The 19,049-nt window shown below is 43.3% G+C and overlaps 1 protein-coding gene across 3 annotated transcripts in view; it reads left to right on the top strand.

Annotated features, from left to right (window-relative positions):
- Nucleotides 1–5,935, top strand: part of znf142 (zinc finger protein 142) — a 40,781-nt gene extending 34,846 nt beyond the window's left edge. For all 3 annotated transcript variants that reach the window (XM_072580007.1, XM_072580006.1, XM_072580008.1), the window contains 2 exons: nucleotides 2,492–2,597; nucleotides 3,588–5,935. In XM_072580007.1, the coding sequence (XP_072436108.1) occupies nucleotides 2,492–2,597; nucleotides 3,588–4,042 (561 nt within the window). In that variant the 3' untranslated portion in view covers nucleotides 4,043–5,935. The remainder of the gene's footprint in view (nucleotides 1–2,491; nucleotides 2,598–3,587) is intronic.
- The last annotated feature ends 13,114 nt before the right edge of the window (nucleotides 5,936–19,049 follow it).

Genomic DNA, 19,049 nt, shown 5'->3' with positions numbered 1-19,049 from the left:
CAGAGATTGGCAATTGTTAGTCTTCAAAATTAGAAGAACAAATTAATTGTTTTATATTTTTGAAAAAAAAACATTTTATTTTCCAGACTCTTTTTATTTGTCTACATTTAAGAGAAAAAAAAAGTCCCTTTGTAAATCACTATTACAATTTTGTTCAGTTTTGAGTGTCTTGATTTCACACAGATAATCAGGTGATGGGAACATTTATTTGGCTGGTACCTAAGATCAGAGGCTTCAGTTTTGAGAGAGATTGAGAGAAATGGGCTCTTTTTTTCTCTTCTTTTAAAAAGAATGTTGGGAGGAGCTCAAAATTAAGGCTTTGACAGTATGTATGAGAGATATTTCCACTGTTAAGGGATTGAAAAATTGGAGGGCAGAAATTTAAGACATTACAAAGACAAAAAGAAAGATACTGTGATTTAGGTTTTTGAATGTAGCGATGTTCACGTCTCAAATACTCATGAAGAAATAGTGGCAGAATCGTCACGCCTGTCCTTTTTAAAAGTAAATAAATTCTCAAACATTTTAAAAGATATGTGAGTCACACTGAACAGCACTTTTAGAGAATTAGCACCAGCATAATGAACCCATTTGACCTGAGTACTATAGCTTAATTGTTTCTGGATAATAATAATGGGTATCTTGCAGCATGTCATTTTGAATTCGAGGACTTGAGCGCAAAACTCTATGCTGGCACTTGTGTTGTGGGAGTGTTAGATTGTTGAAAATTTTTTGCTTGTGATGTTAAACAAAAGCCATGTCTGCTGGTTTGGGTGCATATAAAAGATCCCATGGCATAATTTTCATTAATTTAGCCTCTTTAATCTGACCTTATAGAGGTTCACAAAATCATGAGGGGCATGGATAGGATACATAGACAAAGTCTTTTCCCTGGAGTCAGGGAGTCCAGATCTAGAGAACATAGGTTTAGGGTGAGAGGGGAAAGATATAAAAGAGACCTAAGGGGCAACTTTTTCACACAGAGGGTGGTACGTGTATGGAATGAGCTGCCAGAGGATGTGGTGGAGGCTGGTACATTTGCAACATTTAAGAGGCATTTGGATGGGTATATGTATAGGAAGGGTTTGGAGGGATATGGGCCGGGTGCTGGCAGGTGGGACTAGATTGGGTTGAGATTTCTGGTCGGCGTGGACAGGTTGAACTGAAGGGTCTGTTTCTGTGCTGTACATCTCTATGACTCTGCCTCTTAGCCGCCTTCTGTTCAATGAGAACAAACCCAAGTCCCTCAGCCTTTCCTCATAAGACCTTGCATCATAAAACAGGGAGCATGATGCTGATTTTTAAGCTGAAACATTATGGATGAATGATAAAACATTTGGGATGTTTTCCTCTGATATCTTATAAATGAATGAATATAATAGTCACTGCTATGCTGTAGGAAGTGGAGCAGCCAGATTTTGTTTCTAGTATTCATTCAGGGATGGCGGTGTTTGCCTTGATTGTTTGTTCGAATCTCTGTAACTTTCCAACTCTGAAGCAGGAGAGTATTACCCATTGAACCACTAAGGCTTACGTGTGGAATCTTTCTGCCAGAGACCATTCTGAAGTTTTTTTGTTATGGGTTGATTTAACATTACTGCTCACAATATTCCATGTAAAAATCTACAAGCAAGTTTCATATCTCGTTCTGCCCAGTGTATCCCCTCAAGCAGATCCCACCACCAGAGATAAGTCAGTACTGTACCACAGCCTGTCCCCACCAGTACCCCAGTGTTATACAAGGACAGACCTGTCCCCACCAGGACTGTACCCCAATGTTATACAGGGACAGACCTGTCCCCACCAGGACTGTACCCCAATGTTATACAGGGACAGACCTGTCCCCACCAGGACTGTACCCCAATGTTATACAGGGACAGACCTGTCCCCACCAGGACTGTACCCCAATGTTATACAGGGACAGACCTGTCTCCACCAGGACTGTATCCCAGTGTTATACAGGGACAGACCTGTCCCCACCAGGACTGTATCCCAGTGTTATACAGGGACAGACCTGTCCCCACCAGGACTGTATCCCAGTGTTATACAGGGACAGACCTGTCCCCACCAGGACTGTATCCCAGTGTTATACAGGGACAGACCTGTCCCCACCAGGACTGTATCCCAGTGTTATACAGGGACAGACCTGTCCCCACCAGGACTGTACCCCAGTGTTATACAGGGACAGACCTGTCCCCACCAGGACTGTACCCCAGTGTTATACAGGGACAGACCCATACTCCAGTGTTATACAGAAATAGACTATATTCCAACAATACAATGCCATAGTTATCTCACCACTAGAAGTGTTCTTGACAGGGATGAAACACTGAATCTATCGTTGTTGTCTATAAACTTTCTGCAGTTCAAGTAGCTACTTTCCATTTTCCCAGCTTTACTCATCGCTAGTGTCCTGGAAATGCTACCAATAGGTAATTCTGGAGGATGTTAGTAGCTGTACATTCACCAAATTTTTCCCTTTCTTTGTCAGTACCACATGCGGATCCACCAAGAGGAGAGGAAGTATCTGTGTCCAGAATGTGGCTATAAGTGCAAGTGGATTAACCAGCTCAAGTACCACATGACGAAACACACGGGTAAGAGCTGGCAGGAGCACAATGCCAGGTCACAAGAACTATATTGCCTGATAGTCAAAGGAGAGCTCTAGATTGGCTATATAGTTCAATTCCTGCTGGGGAGAAGTATATTCTGCAATTGTGCCTTTGCAACTAAACTTTTCATCACATTCAGTGCGTTTTGAGAGTAAATTCCAGTTATGCGGCTAACCCAAGCAGGGGCTCCTGCTTTATTTATTTTGATTCTTTCGTAGCATGTAGTTGTTACCAGCAAGGCTACCATTTGTTGCTCATCCCTAATTGCCCCTTGAACTGCCCTTGACTTGCTAGGTCATTCCAGAGGGCAGTTCAGAGTCAGCTGCCATTGTTATGGATTTGAATCAGCTGTAGGCCAGACCGGGTAAGGATGGCGGATTTTCTTCATTAAAGTGCATTAGAGAACTAGGTGTGTTGTTATGACTTTGGTTGGTTACATGGTCACACTTAGGCCAGCTCTTTATTCCAGAGTTTTTAAAAGATTATTCAATTCAAATTTGACCATCTGCCATTCTGGGGTTATCTCTGATTCAGATTCCCAGTCCATTGGCATTATTACCACACACCTTGTCCCCAGTGAGTTTATAGTGACATTGGGATCCGATTCAGTGTGTAGGTCACCAAACTAGGAATGCCAGTAACTGTTGCTGGACTCCAATTAGCACATCTAGCCAAGTGTGGGAATGCAGTTAACTCTGGTAACTGTTCAGTGTATCTGGTGTAATATAGAAGTAATATTGTTAGCATGTCTGGTGAATGCTGTTGATCTGGATAGCTAGGCTAGTGCCACTGTTTAAATGTTGGGGTAACTTGATTAGGATTACTGGTTAAAGGTAATAGCACAGTAAATTGGTCAGTGCTGTCCTGTATAGTGTGTGCAGGCAGAGGAATTGTAGTTAGTGTGTGTAGTTATGAATGTTGGGGCTGGGTAATGTCCTTGCTGTGTCTAATTGTTCACTGCCTCCTTGTTCCCAGGTGCCAAGCCCTATCAGTGTGATGAGTGTGATTACTGCACCAACCGGGCAGATGCACTGAGGACCCATAAAGAAACCCGGCACAAAGAAACGCGGGGCTTCATCTGTGAGCAGTGCGGGAAGGGCTTCAAGACTCGCTTTCTCCTGAAGACCCACCTGAAGAAGCACAGCGAGGCCAAACCATACGTCTGCAGTGTATGCTGCCGTGGTTTCCGCTGGCAGGCAGGCCTGCGCCACCACTATCTCACCCACACCAATGAGCACCCCTTCTTCTGCCGCCACTGCAGCTACAAAGCCAAGCAGAAGTTCCAGGTGGTCAAACACATCCAGCGGCACCACCCCCTGAAAGTGTCAGGAGACCCAGCTGAGGGAGTGGGCAAGGTGCAGGTGAGTCACCCCCACAGCTCCCTGGGAGCTGACAACAAGCCGCTCCTCAGCCTGACCACCAGCTCCTAGTTACTAAGGCGATAGTGGGAGCTTTTACCTTCAGGTGCTCAGCGACGGCTACGTGTGGGGCTGGTCCACGTCGCTTGAGGTTTGGATGCTGCAGTAACCAGAGACACATGTGTGTGTTCGTGCACAGTGTGATGCGCATTGCTGCAGAGAACCCCAAAGGAAAAGGGCCAGGAAATCTCCATATTTAAAAATAGGAGCAACCTGCTATTCCCTTGTATCAAGTTGAGACTCAATACCCTGTTGGGGCCAAGAATACGAATCCTGCAACAAATTTCTTCAGGAAGAGCTGGCACCTTTTAAATCGAGAAATGACGTGTCAGAGAAACACCTTCAATAGAGAAGAACGACTTCTCTCAACAACGTCCTGAGGTGGATTGCTGCATTGCCACGTTGAAAGAACATTCTGAAATGCAGAGAGGAAGACACCAAGCTTTCTAAAGGAAGAGAGGAAACTGTAATGTCGAGGCAAGATAATTGACTTTTGTGGCCGTGTTTGCTTCATGTTACGTGGGGTTTGAGAAATATGTTGACCAGCCAAGCCACTGCTGAAGGATAGAATTACCGAAGAGTGAAATTGTGTGGGCTTCCCACAATCAATCTCGTGGTATAACAGTACGGTTAGTTATAACATTTTCACAGGATGTGGATTAGTACTGGGCAATGTGTGAATACTGGGGTGGAATGCACAAAAATCAGAAAATCACCCTTGGATGGAGAATTTGTCGGAAAGTTTGTGCCATTGGAATTTATAGGGGACCTGTTCAAACAGGAGGTTTCCCTTCCTTCCCCTTCTCACCCAAGCCTCGTATTTGTCGCTGTCTCACAATGCATATATTAAAGTACAGCAATCGCCACAGCAGTGGTGATCTAAAAAGAAACAAGTGGAAACAGTTGTTTACAGAGCTATGTTTGCTTAGAGGACTGAGCATAGGAGTCACATGGAGAGAGAAAATAGGGTGACTGAGTGACTGCATGGCAAGGATTTTTTAAAAACTCCTTAGCTGCTTTGTCTGCTGACTTTTTTTCCTCTTTTAACTATTAAACCTTTGCTCCATAAATCCACTTCCTGTATTTTTAGAGACTGTTTGTTTGGTTTCTTCAGGTACTGGTGGAAAGGAGCATTGAGCTTTGCCTGAGATTTATTGTTATACAGCATGCAGTTTATATGCAGGCCATTCACCCAACTGGTCCACGCTGGTCTTTATGTTCCATGTAAACTTCTTCCCACTCTAACTCAACTTGCCCAACCAGCATATCCTTCTGGATGTAAGTTTGCTCGCTGAGTTGGAAGGTTCGTTTTCAGATGTTTTGTCGCCATACTAAGTAACATCTTCATTGAGCCTCCGGATGAAGCATGGCCCGCTTTCTATTTACGTGTTTAGGTTTCCTTGGGTTGGTGATATCATTTCCTGTGGTGATGTCATTTTCTGTTCTTTTTCTCAGGGGGTGGTAAATTGTATCTAAGTCAATGTATTTGTTGATCAGAGTTCTGGTTGGATTGCCACGCTTCAAGGAATTCTCGTGCGTATCTCTGTTTGGCTCGTCCTAGGATGGATGTGTTGTCCCAGTCGAAGTCATGTCCTTCCTCATCTGTATTTAACGATAACGAGTGAGAATGGAACATGTCTTTTTATGGCTACTTGATGTTTACATATCCTGGTGGCTAGTTTTCTGCCTGTCTGTCCAATGTAGTGTTTGTTACAGTTCTTGCACGGTATTTTTTAAATGACATTAGTTTTGTTTGTTGTCTCTATAGGGTCTTTCCAGGTCATTAGCTGCTGTTTTAGTGGGTTGGTGGGTTTGTGGGCTACCAATGATGCCAAGAGTTCTGAGGACTTGAATACATCTCGGAAATGACTGCCAGACTACTCAGACCTATTGGCATCATTGGTAGCCCACAAACCCACCAACACACTAAAACAGCAGCTAATGAACTTGAAAGACCCCAAACAGACAACAAGCAAAACTAATGTCATTTACAAAATACCGTGCAAGAACTGTAACAAACACTACATTGGACAAACAGGCAGAAAACTAACCACCAGGATACATGAACATTAACTAGCCACAAAAAGACATGACCCTCTCTCAGTGGTATCCTACATATAGGTAAGGAAGGACACCACTTCGATTGGGAAAACACATCCATCCTAGCACAAGCCAAACAGAGACACACACAAGAATTCCTAGAACCATGGCATTCCAAGCAGAACTCTATCAACAAACATATTAACTTGGATCCCATTTACCACCCCCTGAGAAAATGAACAGGAAATGACATCACCACAGGAAATGATGTCACCAGCCCAAGGACGCCTAAACACATAAATAGAAAGCAGGCCATACTACCAGTGCTTCATCCAGAGGCTCACTGAAGATGTTAGCTAGTATGGTGATGAAAGGTCTGAAAATGAACCTTCCAGCTCAGCGAGTAAACCTACATCCAGAATCTCAACCTGAGCTACCTGGAAATCTTCTCAAAACTCACCAGCATCTCCTTCAAAAACAATCTTTTTTATTTTCAGTGTTGTTGTCACCGCTCTCCTTTCCCCTTATGTCTTGTGTTGACCACGATCAAGGTGCAATTCTGTTAACACTGAGCACTGACATGTAAACCGTTGATTTTGTGTATGTTCTTCTACAGACTGTTGACAGAATATTCAATGATGAAGGCATTATAACTGAGTGGGTCCAGCACCCCCTCCCATTCACCCCTAACAACCACATACTGGTGACCAGGGCTTTGGCTCATCTATTCTTTTGGATCCTATATTCCTTCCCAACCTCTGCCTATCTATTCCCCAGCCTCAGCCCCAAACACCAGTGAGGCCAATTCTAACTGTCTTCTAGACTGCAGTCTGACCTTCAAAGCTGGGGTCTTTTCTCAGGCTCAGCACCAAAATAGCTCATAACTTTTGGCACCAAAGCCTGTAAGAAGTCCCTGTATCCAGTGATCTTTCTATCACCCACCATTTCTGCTCTGAGGCTATTCTCAATGCATTGCACCAACTGCAGACAGTATGTGTCAAGTCTTACTGGAAATCTGGCTTAAATGCCCGGCAAACCAACTACAGGTTCTCGTAGCCCATTCAGTCTTGTTTGTGTCAGCCAAATGAAAGAGTTCAGTTGCACCTATCCTGCTGTTTTCCACATATTGTTCTGTAAACTTTCACTCCTTCAGGTATTTCCTTCCGAACGTTCCTATTGAATCATTTTCTAGTGGCTTATCAGGCTGTGAATTCCTGATCTCAACAATATGCTACATCAAAACAGTTCTTTCATCTCACCTTTGTTTTCTTTCACTGATTGTTTTAAATCTATGTCCTCTGATTATTGTTCCTTCTTCCACTCGCAACAATTTCTCTTCATTAATCCTCCTCAGTTCCTGTATTGGAAATCCATAATGATGATTTTGGGAGCCTCTGTTCAATCTCCCCTTAACCTTCCCTACTCTGAGGACAGTGCCAGTTTCTCCTGTCTTTCCACATTCATTGCAATTAATAACTTTGGACATCTGAGCATTTGTTTGGATTATGGGATTATAGTGGAGCTATTTTCTTGTGAGTCCTGTAGCTTTAACACTTTTAATTCCCCCGCCCCATTATTACAGAACTTGAACATTGCTGAAAAATAGACAGGCTGCTAAGGCTTTTTGTAGTGTTCTCATTAGAACACATGCAAACATGTTAGGTTATAATGAGAGCAGCAATTAAATAACAGGAGAGATGTGCTGGTAGGTTGCTTGGTTAAAAAGACACAATGCCTGGACATTTTCCTTTACAGTTTCAGAGAGTAGGTTCCTGCGTATGAATATATCCACCTCCAGCAAGGGTAAGTGAAGCAGGTTATAATCCCAGATAATTATAAATTGTTTGCTGGTATAATTCTTAGCGAAACCATTGTGCTTTTTATTTGAAGTGGAACAGAAGCATGAATGATGAGAGTTCCCTGGTGCATTCCCCGTGGCAACCCCTAGACAAATCAATCAACATCCATTCCTTATGCAGTACAAATTGCATCCTCCGAAATTAGACATTCTTGTGAGTGCAAGGCAAACGGCTTCACATCTTTTGGTTTTCAGCAATACTTGCTTTTCCATTTTTGCATCCCCCTCTGGAATGAGGGGAGTGCAGCTACCTATGCATCAGGTTAGATTCTGTTATCTGGCTCCTTTGCTGCTGCCCTCTGTGCCAGGATCAACCGTAGAGCAGCCACTTGGGGGCTGAGATCCCTCTGGCATTTAACCTGCAGCTCAGCCTGGTTTGTGAGACAGAAGCCAAATAGAGTAAAGGAGGAACCTGTCCCTTTTTTCAGGATAGGTGAGATCACTGAAACATCACTGAGACCTAGGGTTAAATCTGTGTCAGAGCTGACCCGAGTATAGTTCCAATGTATATATAAAAGAACTGGATGTTGGAAATCTGAAACAAAAAGAAATTGCTGGAGAAACTCAGCAGGTCTGACAGCATCTGCAGACTCCCCACATTGGTCATCCACTGGACTCAAAATTTTAACTCTCTTTCTCTCCACAGATGTTGCCAGACCTGGCGTGTTTCTCCTAACAATTTCTGTTTTATTTCAGAATATATCTCCATTCTGTTAGTGTAATAAAGTCCTGTATTTCTTTACTGCCTTTTAGTGACCTTGGAAGATTCCACAGCACTTCACAGCCAGATGAGAACAAAGATTTGAAATTTAATCGCTCTAGTAATGTAGGAATTGCAGCAGTCAACTTACAGATATGATGGAGGAGCCAAAGTAGACTATTCAGCCCATTGAGTCTGCTGTGCATTTCGACCAGATCATGGCTGATGTGATAATAGTCGACTTCACTTTCCTCCCTTTTCCCCATAATCCTCGATTCTCTTACTGATTAAAAATCTACCTGTCTCCGCCTTAGAGTATATTAATACCCAGCCTCAAAAGCCCTCTGTGGTAAAGAATTTCCTTTGAAACCCTTGCCAATAGTGAGCTCCTAAAAACAGCAGTCTGACAATGGCTAATAATTTTATTCTCCTCAAACTGATTGAAGTTAACTCTTAGCCAGGACCCTGGGGAAAGCTCCCCTGCTCTTTGATAAGTCACCTGAGTGACTGAGTGTTAAATTCAAAAGGTGACATCTCTGAGAGTGCTGTAATCCCTCACTCAGTGACAGAATGGGGTTACAGATTTTGTATCTCTGAATTGGATACTTGAACCAACTGAACTGACAACCTGTCTGATTATTAGTAGTCGTGCGCCACTGTCCATCATTCACAGAAACAGTTATGGGGCAGGAGGAGGCCATCCAGCCCGTACTGACATGTTCAAGTCGCATCATTACCTAGTGCCAATGTCCTGGTTTGTTGCCAAACACCTGCACCTGATTTCTATCCAAATAACCACGTCACAGCTCCACCATTCTTCCAGGCAGTGTGTTCCAAATCGTAAATACTCACCTGAGGAAACATTTTTTTCTTGCATCACCCTTGCTTCTTTTGCACGTCACTTTAAATCCATGCCCTCTTTATTATTGTTCCTTTTATGAGTGGGAACAGCATCTCCCAACCTATTCTCCCCAGCCTGCTCATGATTTAAAAAACCTCAAAACTCCTCTCAGCCTTCTCTCCAAGGGCAGCAGTGCCAACTTCTTCAATCTACATTCAGTTCAATTAGTGCTGTATGTGCAGTCTTATCCAGATGCCTCATTATGGGTATTTCTTTCCCAAAGTGAGATGACCAGACTAAGTGGACAGGGCACCCATTTGCTGCCTTTGAGCATGAGTGTAGACAAAAATTATAGAATTTTACAGTACAGAAGGAGGCCATTCAACCCATCATGTTTGTATCAACTCCCAAAAGAGCTACCCAGCTAGTCCCACTTTGCAGGCGTACGTTTGTAACCCTCAAATATTATCACTTTCAAATATATATTCAGGTCTGTTTTGATACCTCCTATGAGATCCATCTCTACCACTCCCAAACAATGCATTCCAAATCCTAACCACTCTCCGAGTAAAGGAGTTTCTCCTCTCTCACTCCCAGCTCTCTCGCTGATTTGAGTCTTGAAATTGTGAGCCCTAATTGCTGACATACCAACTAGTGGAAACAGACAATCTGGGAAATGCCCATCTACACCTACCTCTGCTTCTGATCGCTTATTCAATTTCTAATCCATGCTGGCAAGGATCCATCAATCCCAAAACATTTCTAATTTGCGAACCAACCTGCCATGTGGCAACATTTCAAATACTTTATGAAAGGATATATGTACAACATCCACAGCACTACCCACGTCCACTGCCTTGTCACCCTTGTCAAAGAACTCTCAAATATGGCCACCATGAATTTTCCCACTATTGACAACAAGATGACAAGTCTGTAGTTTCCTGGGTTACCCATTGTCCCTTTCTTAAATAGTGGTGTTGCATATACAATCTTCTGGTGCCCTGGACCAATCCTGTGTACAGAGAGGCACGTAAAATTTCTTGTCAATGGCTTTGGAGTTTGCTCCCTTGCCCCTCTCAGCAATCTAGGATGCATCCCATTGGACCTTCCCTACCTTTTTAGCACTTTAATTATCACTACACATCTCAGTTCTTCAACTAGGCCATTTTCACCATCAGGAGAAAGTGAGGACTGCAGATGCTGGAGTACCAGAGTTGAAAAATGTGCTGGAAAAACACAGCAGGCCAGGCGGCATCTGAGGAGCAGGAGAATCGACGTTTCGGGCATAAGCCCTTCTTCAGGAATCGGGTCAGTCGGTTCCATAGGCAGGTGCTGAGGAAAGAGATGTGGCTGTAGTCGCGAGTTCACCTCAGGACGTGGCTGAAGAGCTTCAGGGCAGAGGAGATGACCTGGGGTGCAGTGAGAGAGGGACTCACTGAGATCCTTGTAGAGGGAGGAGGAGAGCATCTTCAAGGTAGGCATCCTTGCAAGAGAATTTGCAGTAGGTTAAGATCATTTTCACCATCATCTTTAGTAAAGACAGAATCAAAGTATTTGTCTAGTATTTTTTCCATACTGAGTAAAGAGAAATACAGCACAGGAACAAGCCCTTCGACCCACCAAGTCTGTGTCAATTCCTAGTCCTTATTTAGATCCGTTATGTACTGCCCATACGTGGTTTTCTATCCTTGTGTTTGCCTCACGTTCATGTGTCTATCAAGATGAACCTTAAACATTGCTAACAGCCTGCTTCCACCACCTCCACTGGCAGTGCGTTTCAGACAGCTACCACCATCTGTGAAAGGTTTTCTCTGCACTTCTCCCCTAAACTGTCCCCCTCTCTCACCTTGAACCCTCTCAGTTTATCCAACTTCTCAACTAAAACCTTCCAGACCAGGCAACATCTTGGTAAACTTTCTCTGTACCCTCTCCAAAGCATCCACGTCTTTCTGATAGTGTGGAGAGTGGAGCTGCATGCAGTGTTCCAAATGTGGCCTTGGTAAAGCTTTATACAGCTCTAACGTTACTTGCCAACTTTTATATTTGATGCCCTGGCCAATGAAGGTAGGTAAACATGCCGTGTGCCTTCTTGACCACCTGTGTTAACACTTTTAGGGATCTGTGGACCTATATGCCCAGATCGTTTGCTTTAGTAAGCAGCTACTTGTACCTTATGGCCCTACTCTATTGTTTGCTAATTTTATAGTATTAAATGTTTGAAGAACGTTTTACTGTTTGTTTTGGTGCAGCCTGCCAAGCTTTCTTCATGCTTGTTCTTAGCCTCCCTTATTCCAGATTTAACCTGTCCCCTGCATTTGAGATACTCCTCCTGATTTCTATTGCTAATATTATTTAAGTGTGCAGCATAAGCCTTCTTTTTCTTTTTTACTTTATCATCAGTATTCTTAGACATTCAGGGTATTCTAGCTTTAGATGCCACGTACAGAGGAACCTTTTATTATCTAGCATTCAATTATCTGAATTTCGCATATTCTGAACAAGATTACAAGGTCCCGATGCTTGGCTAAACTGTGTTCTCAGGCATTCGATTATCCAAGCAAAATACTCCCCACCCATGTCGTTTGGTTAATCAAGGTTCCTCTCTATTCATTTCTTATGGATATGTACCTAACTAGCACTCTCTTCATCTCTGTTTTGAAATTGTCCTTTTTTTCATCCACCATGTATTTCCAATTGGCACACTCCAGTTCAACTTTTAAATCCTTCAAATCTACCCTTTTCCAGTCTGGGATCTTAATAATTGACTGACTTTAATTCTTTTCCAACTTAATGTTGAACTTTATTATGTTATGATTGCTGTTTCCCAAATGCTTCCTCATTCTGATGTTCTCCATTTGGCCTGCCTTATTTCCTAGGACCAAATCTAGCACAGCGCTCTCCCTGGTAGGACTGAAAATGAGAAAGTCCTCATGCACACATTGCAAGAATTTCTCTCCTTTTGTGCCCCATGCTCTAGTTTTTCCCAGTCTCCCCTAGGGTAATTGAAATCACCAATGATTACAACCCTTCTTTTCCTGCAGATTTTAATAATCTGCCTACAAATGCTCTCTTCTACTTCCTCCCCACTATCTGGATGTCTGTAATAAATATCCAGTAAGGTCACTGGTCCCTTCCTGTTACTCACTATCATACCATGCATGTCTTGTGCACCTGGACAAATCGTCTTTCTATTAAATGTCTCCCCAGGTCCCAGTTTACCATGTCTTTCTTAGCCTCATGGTAGTCTTCTGATTATTCACGAGGGTTGAGTTAAGGATGGTTTTGTATGACCTTGATTAGGAGAGGAGGGGTGTTTGCAGTCAGTTTGGCCCAGTCCTGGCAGTGAGTGGCCCTGGGTCATTTGTGCTCTGCTGATCACTGCATGTTTATGCTGTTGAGATGTGAATGTCAATCCTACAATGGCTTCAGGGGAAGGGGGTTCCTATGTAGTGGTAATATATATGCCTCTTGGCCTACCTGCTCCAGAGATGTGTAATAACTTCTCTATCTAGGTTTATCAGAAAAATATTAGATAACAATCTCTAATGGAGGCTACAGCCTGCGGACCCTTGCCCCATTGACCCATCCTATATACTGGCCCTGCAAATGAATCACTGAGATGTCATTGTCCATAGAGACCACCACATTGACATGTTGTCCCCACCCCTACTACTATCTAGAGTCCGCACCTTACCCCAGGGTACCCAGGAAGCCCCTCTGACAATTGCATCCATAGGCTTTGACTCTTTGGGAGGGAGTGATAAAGATTGAGAGAAGAGGCAGGGAATTTTTAACTTCTTTAGAGTATCATTACAAAACAAATTTACAGAACCAAGAGAATAAACAGATAAAAGGCAAAGTTCGGTGTGAACTTTTGGAGCAGTATTGTAATATGACTGAGTCGGGCTGTTACCTGCATCCTGAACTGCTTCATGCAACATACTGGTGAAGGACCCTAAATTGTCTTGTATGTGCCTATCAAGGGTAAAGAAATATTGGTCAAGGATACTGGTTTGTCAAGGGGCTGGCTCCAATGCTGTGATGGTGTTGGGAGCAGCAGGATAGAAGCCTGCTCTCCTCACTTCCTGCAAAATAACTTGCCTTCGACCTACCTCCTTCCCCAAAGCCCTACAGCTCTCTTCAATCCAGGAGTCTTTCTGCTGGTTAGACCACCATGACTGTAGGGGTCTGGAGACAATTTGAGGTCAGGGTCAGACTAGAATACCAGATAGGATGTTGATCACTTAAGTGATGCAGACCCTAAAAGTATTCCCCTTTTGTGGGACAATGCAAAGTATTTAATGATTGAGGTGATTTTGCACACTGTATGGACTCCTAATTAAAAATATTAATATATTACCCAGTTATCATGTGCTAATCGAATGTATGTGTTCAGCTTGCCTGTACAGAACCAGAAGACTAAATAAGTATTTTCTTTTTCTCTAAATGTCATCCTGAATCCCATTAAACCAACAAGGAACAGATGGACTGCTGTGAGCTGCAGTTTTACCTAGTGATTCTCAGTGAACAGCAGGATGGAAATATGTTGAAAATTTAATGGAGTGGAGCAGGGTGGGAGGGAAGAGAGTCTCATGCTTGCTTCAAATCAAGCTGTCCTTCCCAACTTCAGAATGTCACAATGTACTTTAAAACATTTCTTACATTTCAACAGACCACAATTTAAGAAATACAGCAGATGATTTTTGCACAGCAGGATCCCATAATACAAAAGCATCTTTGTAATGTTGATAGGTGTTCACTCAGGAGAGCAGCCCTCCTCTTTAAAGCATTGCAATAGGATTTTTGCACATCTGAGATGGAGCCTTGATTTAATATCTTGACTGAAAGGTAGTGTTGGTCAGTGGAGCAATCCCTCAGTCCTGTACTGGGGCCATGAACAAAAATTTGTACTCAAGTCTCCAGAGGAGGATTGGGATATGCACCTCCTGACTTGAAGACTGCATACTGATCTGATTGTACTTGGGAAGTTTTGCTTTCCTGGGAGAAAGCAAGGACTGCTGCTACTGCTGGAAATCAGATTCAAAGTGTGGTGTTGGGAAAGCACAGCTGGTCAGGCAGTATTTGAGGAGCAGGAGAATCAATGTTTTGAGCATTAGCTCTTCATCAGGAATGCTTTACGTTTTCTGGGTTTGCAGTATGGTGTTCGATGATTTGATTGATCAGCAGGTGAACTGGTTAATGTTGAATTCCCTGAGGTTGTCTGGTCTGGCTAACCAGGTGATTGGCATGTTAGTTTAAATGCAAAAGTTACTTTTGGCAATGTTGATTCTTGTGCTCCAAGGCAAGCTAGGGCTTTATTGGACCTGATCTGATTACCACTGTTGAGAAAGAGTGGAAGTGTTGGAGCGAAGGCAAGTTCAAGCTCTATGATAATACCTGTCATTTCAGCATAGTCTCACTGACCAGGCCCACAATTGCATGCACATGTTGAACAAGGGTCTGGAGTAGTAACCTGAGAAAATTGATTGTCATTTAGAAGGAAAAGATAGTGTTGTTTTGGGCAGATAGTGAGTGAACAGAATTTAATTTCAGTCATGGTCAAGTGTCTCCTCCCATCAGCATGGCTCTCACTGGGGTTGCAACTCCAGAGGAGTTAGCGTCTGCCTATACCTCCACCCTAACTACATTGCTGCACAAAGCCAAAAACAGTGACACCTCTTACTGTAGTGCAACATGTTTGCAGGCACTGACACGAATTAAGTGAATCATATTGTAACATCAGAGGGCAGTCCTTTGTGATGTCCTTGACAATGAGATCGACTGAACATCATCAGCAAACTGAGTGTGAAGAGTGAAGAGACTCTTCAAGATTAAAGTGATGGTATTCACCTTAATCATTCCTTTAACACGGTGATGGTAATACACCTTAATGTATTTCTCTGATGTAAGGTAAGGTTTGCTTTATACATAATCATGAGCTTTGCATTATTTATTTCTGATCTTCAATTGCCCTGGAGAAGGTGTTTGTGAGCTGCCTTCTGGCACTGCTGCAGTCCATGTGGTGTAGAGTAGACTCACTCTATACCCCCTTGTTCAAGAATCTGTAACCAGTGAAAATGTATATATGATGTCTATTCCTGTTAATATCTTGAAGACTTTGATCAGATCACCCCTTTAACCTTCTGAGGTCTAGAGAAAACAGGCCCAATTTGTATAATCTCTCAACTCCCAAAGTTACATATAATTTGTATAAACCTATGCTGTATTTCCTCTTGTACTCCAAATGGAATCTAACCACCTGTTCCTGATGAAGAGCTTGTGCTTGAAACATCGAATCTCCTGCTTCTCAGATGTTGCCTGACCGTGCTTTTCTAGCACCACACTTTTTAACTCTAACGAGTGGAGCAATTGTATTTATAATTCAGAACTGGAACAAGAACAATACAGTACAGGAACAGGCCTTCCACTGACAAATTTTGCACTTTGAGGATCCATATCTCTCTAATCCCTTCCTATTTATGTATTTGTCCAGGTGCTGCTTGAATGCTGCTATTGTGAGTACTTCCACCTCCTCCTCTGGCAACATGTTCCAGGCACTCATCACCCGTTGTGTGGAAAAACTTGCCTTGCACATCTCTTTTAAATATTCCTGCCCCCAACCACCTCGTAACCTGTGTCCTCTAATAATTTACCTTTCCACTCTCCGTACCATTCACAATCTTACAAACTTCTAGTAGGTCACCCCTCAAATTCCTGCATTCCAGTGAAAACAAACCTAATTGATCCAACCTTTCTTCATAGCTAAAATCTCCCATACCAGGCAACATCCTGATAGTAGTGTGGTGATCAGAACTGTACACAATATTCCAAGTGTGGCCTAACTAAAGTTCTATAAAGCTGCAGCATAACTTGTGTATCCTTATACTCTATGCTCCTTCCAATGAAGGCAAGCATTTGTATTATGCTGCTACGGGTGAAGTACTTGGACTGGTACAAGGCAAACAAAAGCAAAAACATATGGAGTCTACAAGATGTACAGCATGGAAACAGACCCTTCAGTCCAACCTGTCCACGCCGACCAGATATCCCAACCCAATCTAGTCCCACCTGCCAGCACCTGGCCCATATCCCTCCAAGCCCTTCCAATTCATTTATCCATCCAAATACCTCTTCAATGTTGTACCAGCCTCTGGCAGCTCATTCCACACACATACCACCCTCTGCATGAAAAAGTTGCCCCTTAGGTCTCTTGTATATCTTTCCCCTCTCACCCTAAACCTCAGGTTCTGGACTCCCCGACCCCAGGAAAAAGACTTTGCCTCTTTATCCTATCCATGCCCCTCATAATTTTGTAAACCTCTATAAGGTCACCCCTCAGCTTCCATCGCTTTAGAGAAAACAGCCCCAGCCTGTTCAGCCTCTCCCTGAAGGTCAGATCCTCCAACCCTGGCAACAGCCTTGTAAATCTTTTCTGAACCCTTTCAAGTTTCACAACACCTTTCCAATAGGAAGGAGAAAAAAATTGCACGCAATATTCCAAGTGGCCTAACCAATGTCCTGTACAGCCGCAACATGACCCTCCTGTACTCAATACTCTGACCAATAAAGGAAAGCATACCAAACACCTCCTCCACTATCCTATCTACCTGCGACTCCACTTTCAAGGAGCTATGAACATGCACTCCAAGGTCTCTTTGTTCAGCAACACTCCCTAGGACCTTACCATTAAGTGTATATGTCCTGCTAAGATTTGCTTTCCCAAAATGCAGCACCTCGCATTTATCTGAATTAAACTCCATCTGCCACTTCTCAGCCCATTGGCCCATCTGGTCCAGATCCTGTTGTAATCGGAGGTAACCCTCTTCGCTGTCCACTACACCTCCAATTTTGGTGTCATCTGCAAACTTACTAACTGTACCTCTTATGTTCACATCCAAATCATTTATGTAAATGACAAAAAGTAGAGGGTCCAGCACCAATCCTTGTGGCACTCCACTGGTCACAGGCCTCCAGTCTGAAAAACAACCCTCTGCCACCACCCTCTGTCTTCTACCTTTGAGCCAGTTCTGTATCCAAATGGTGAAATCTCACTGTATTCCGTGAGATCTAACCTTGCTAACCAGTCTCCCATGGGGAACCTTGTCGAATGCCTTACTGAAGTCCATATAGATCACATTTACTACTCTACCCTCATCAGTCCTCTTTGTTACTTCTTCAAAAAACTCAATCAATTTTGTGACATGATTTCCCACGCACAAAGCCATGCTGACTATCCCTAATCAGTCCTTGCCTTTCCAAATACATGTACATCGTGTCCCTCAGGATTCCCTTCAACAACTTGCCCACCACCGAGGTCAGGCTCACTGGTCTGTTGTTCCCTAGCTTGTCTTTACCGCCCTTCCTAAACAGTGGCACCACGTTTGCCAACCTCCAGTCTTCCGGCACCTCACCTGTGCCTATCAATGATACAAATATCTCAGCAAGAGGCCCCGCAGTCACTTCTGTAGCTTCCCACAGAGTTCTCGGGTACACCTGATCAGGTCCTGGGGCTTTATCCACCTTTAACCATTTCAAGACATCCAGCACTTCCTCCCCTGTAATCTGGACATTTTGCAAGATGTCACCATCTATTTCCCTACAGTCTATATCTAATCAAGAATGAAAGTCTGAGGTTCAAAGACAATCAGAAACTGGAGAATTAAAGAAATTGCATGCGGGACTGGAGGAGGTTACAAAGATGAAGAATGAAGCCAGAAGAAGGATGACAGCTTTAAACCTTTCCTGAACTGGGAGCAATATAGGTCTGTGATTGAATACTGAAGACACTTGGGTTTAAGGATGGGATCTGTACAAAAACTGTCAGAGTAACATGACTGCTGCTGATATAAAGCCGTGTGGGAATGTAGCGTGAGATATGCAAGTTATTTCTCCCTAGCTGGGATGTCTAAAACATGGAAGTGCAGCCCGAAGTGAAGAAACAAATCATTTAGAAAGTTCTGACACCAACCATCTGATGGTAAGTTCTGACTGCATATACTCATCTCTCATTAAATGCATATGCAACATAAAGTGGATTTTTGAAGTTTTCTTTTCTCATTTCTTTTTTTCATTTTTAAGCATTTGCTAAGTATCACTATTTCTGAGATTTCGCTGCTACTACACATGCCATTAATGTATGCAGTCAATAATTTTGGAGTGTGATAGAGAGAAATCTTTTCAGAGGGTCGTGAATCTTTGGAATTCTCTACCCCTGCTGAAGTGGATGCTCTATTGTTGAAATATCGAAGGCTGGAACAGGCAGATTTTGGAATCTCTGAATTGTGGGCTAAGGGCAGTGGGCGAGAAGTTGCAGTTAAGATTAGATTAGATTACTTACAGCGTGGAAACAGGCCCTTCGGCCCAACACGTCCACACCGACCTGCCGAAGCGCAACCCACCCAGACCCATTCCCCTACATTTACCCTTTCACCTAACACTACAGGCAATTTAGCATGGCCAATTCATCTAACCTGCACATTTTTGGACTATGGGAGGAAACCCATGCAGACATGGGGAGAATGTGCAAACTCCACACAGACAGTCGCCTGAGGCAGGAATTGAACCCAGGTCTTTGGCGCTG

The sequence above is a fragment of the Chiloscyllium punctatum genome, chromosome 10 (genome assembly GCF_047496795.1).
Source record: "Chiloscyllium punctatum isolate Juve2018m chromosome 10, sChiPun1.3, whole genome shotgun sequence".
Lineage (NCBI taxonomy): Eukaryota > Metazoa > Chordata > Chondrichthyes > Orectolobiformes > Hemiscylliidae > Chiloscyllium > Chiloscyllium punctatum.
This window is presented reverse-complemented; position numbering and strand designations above follow the sequence as displayed.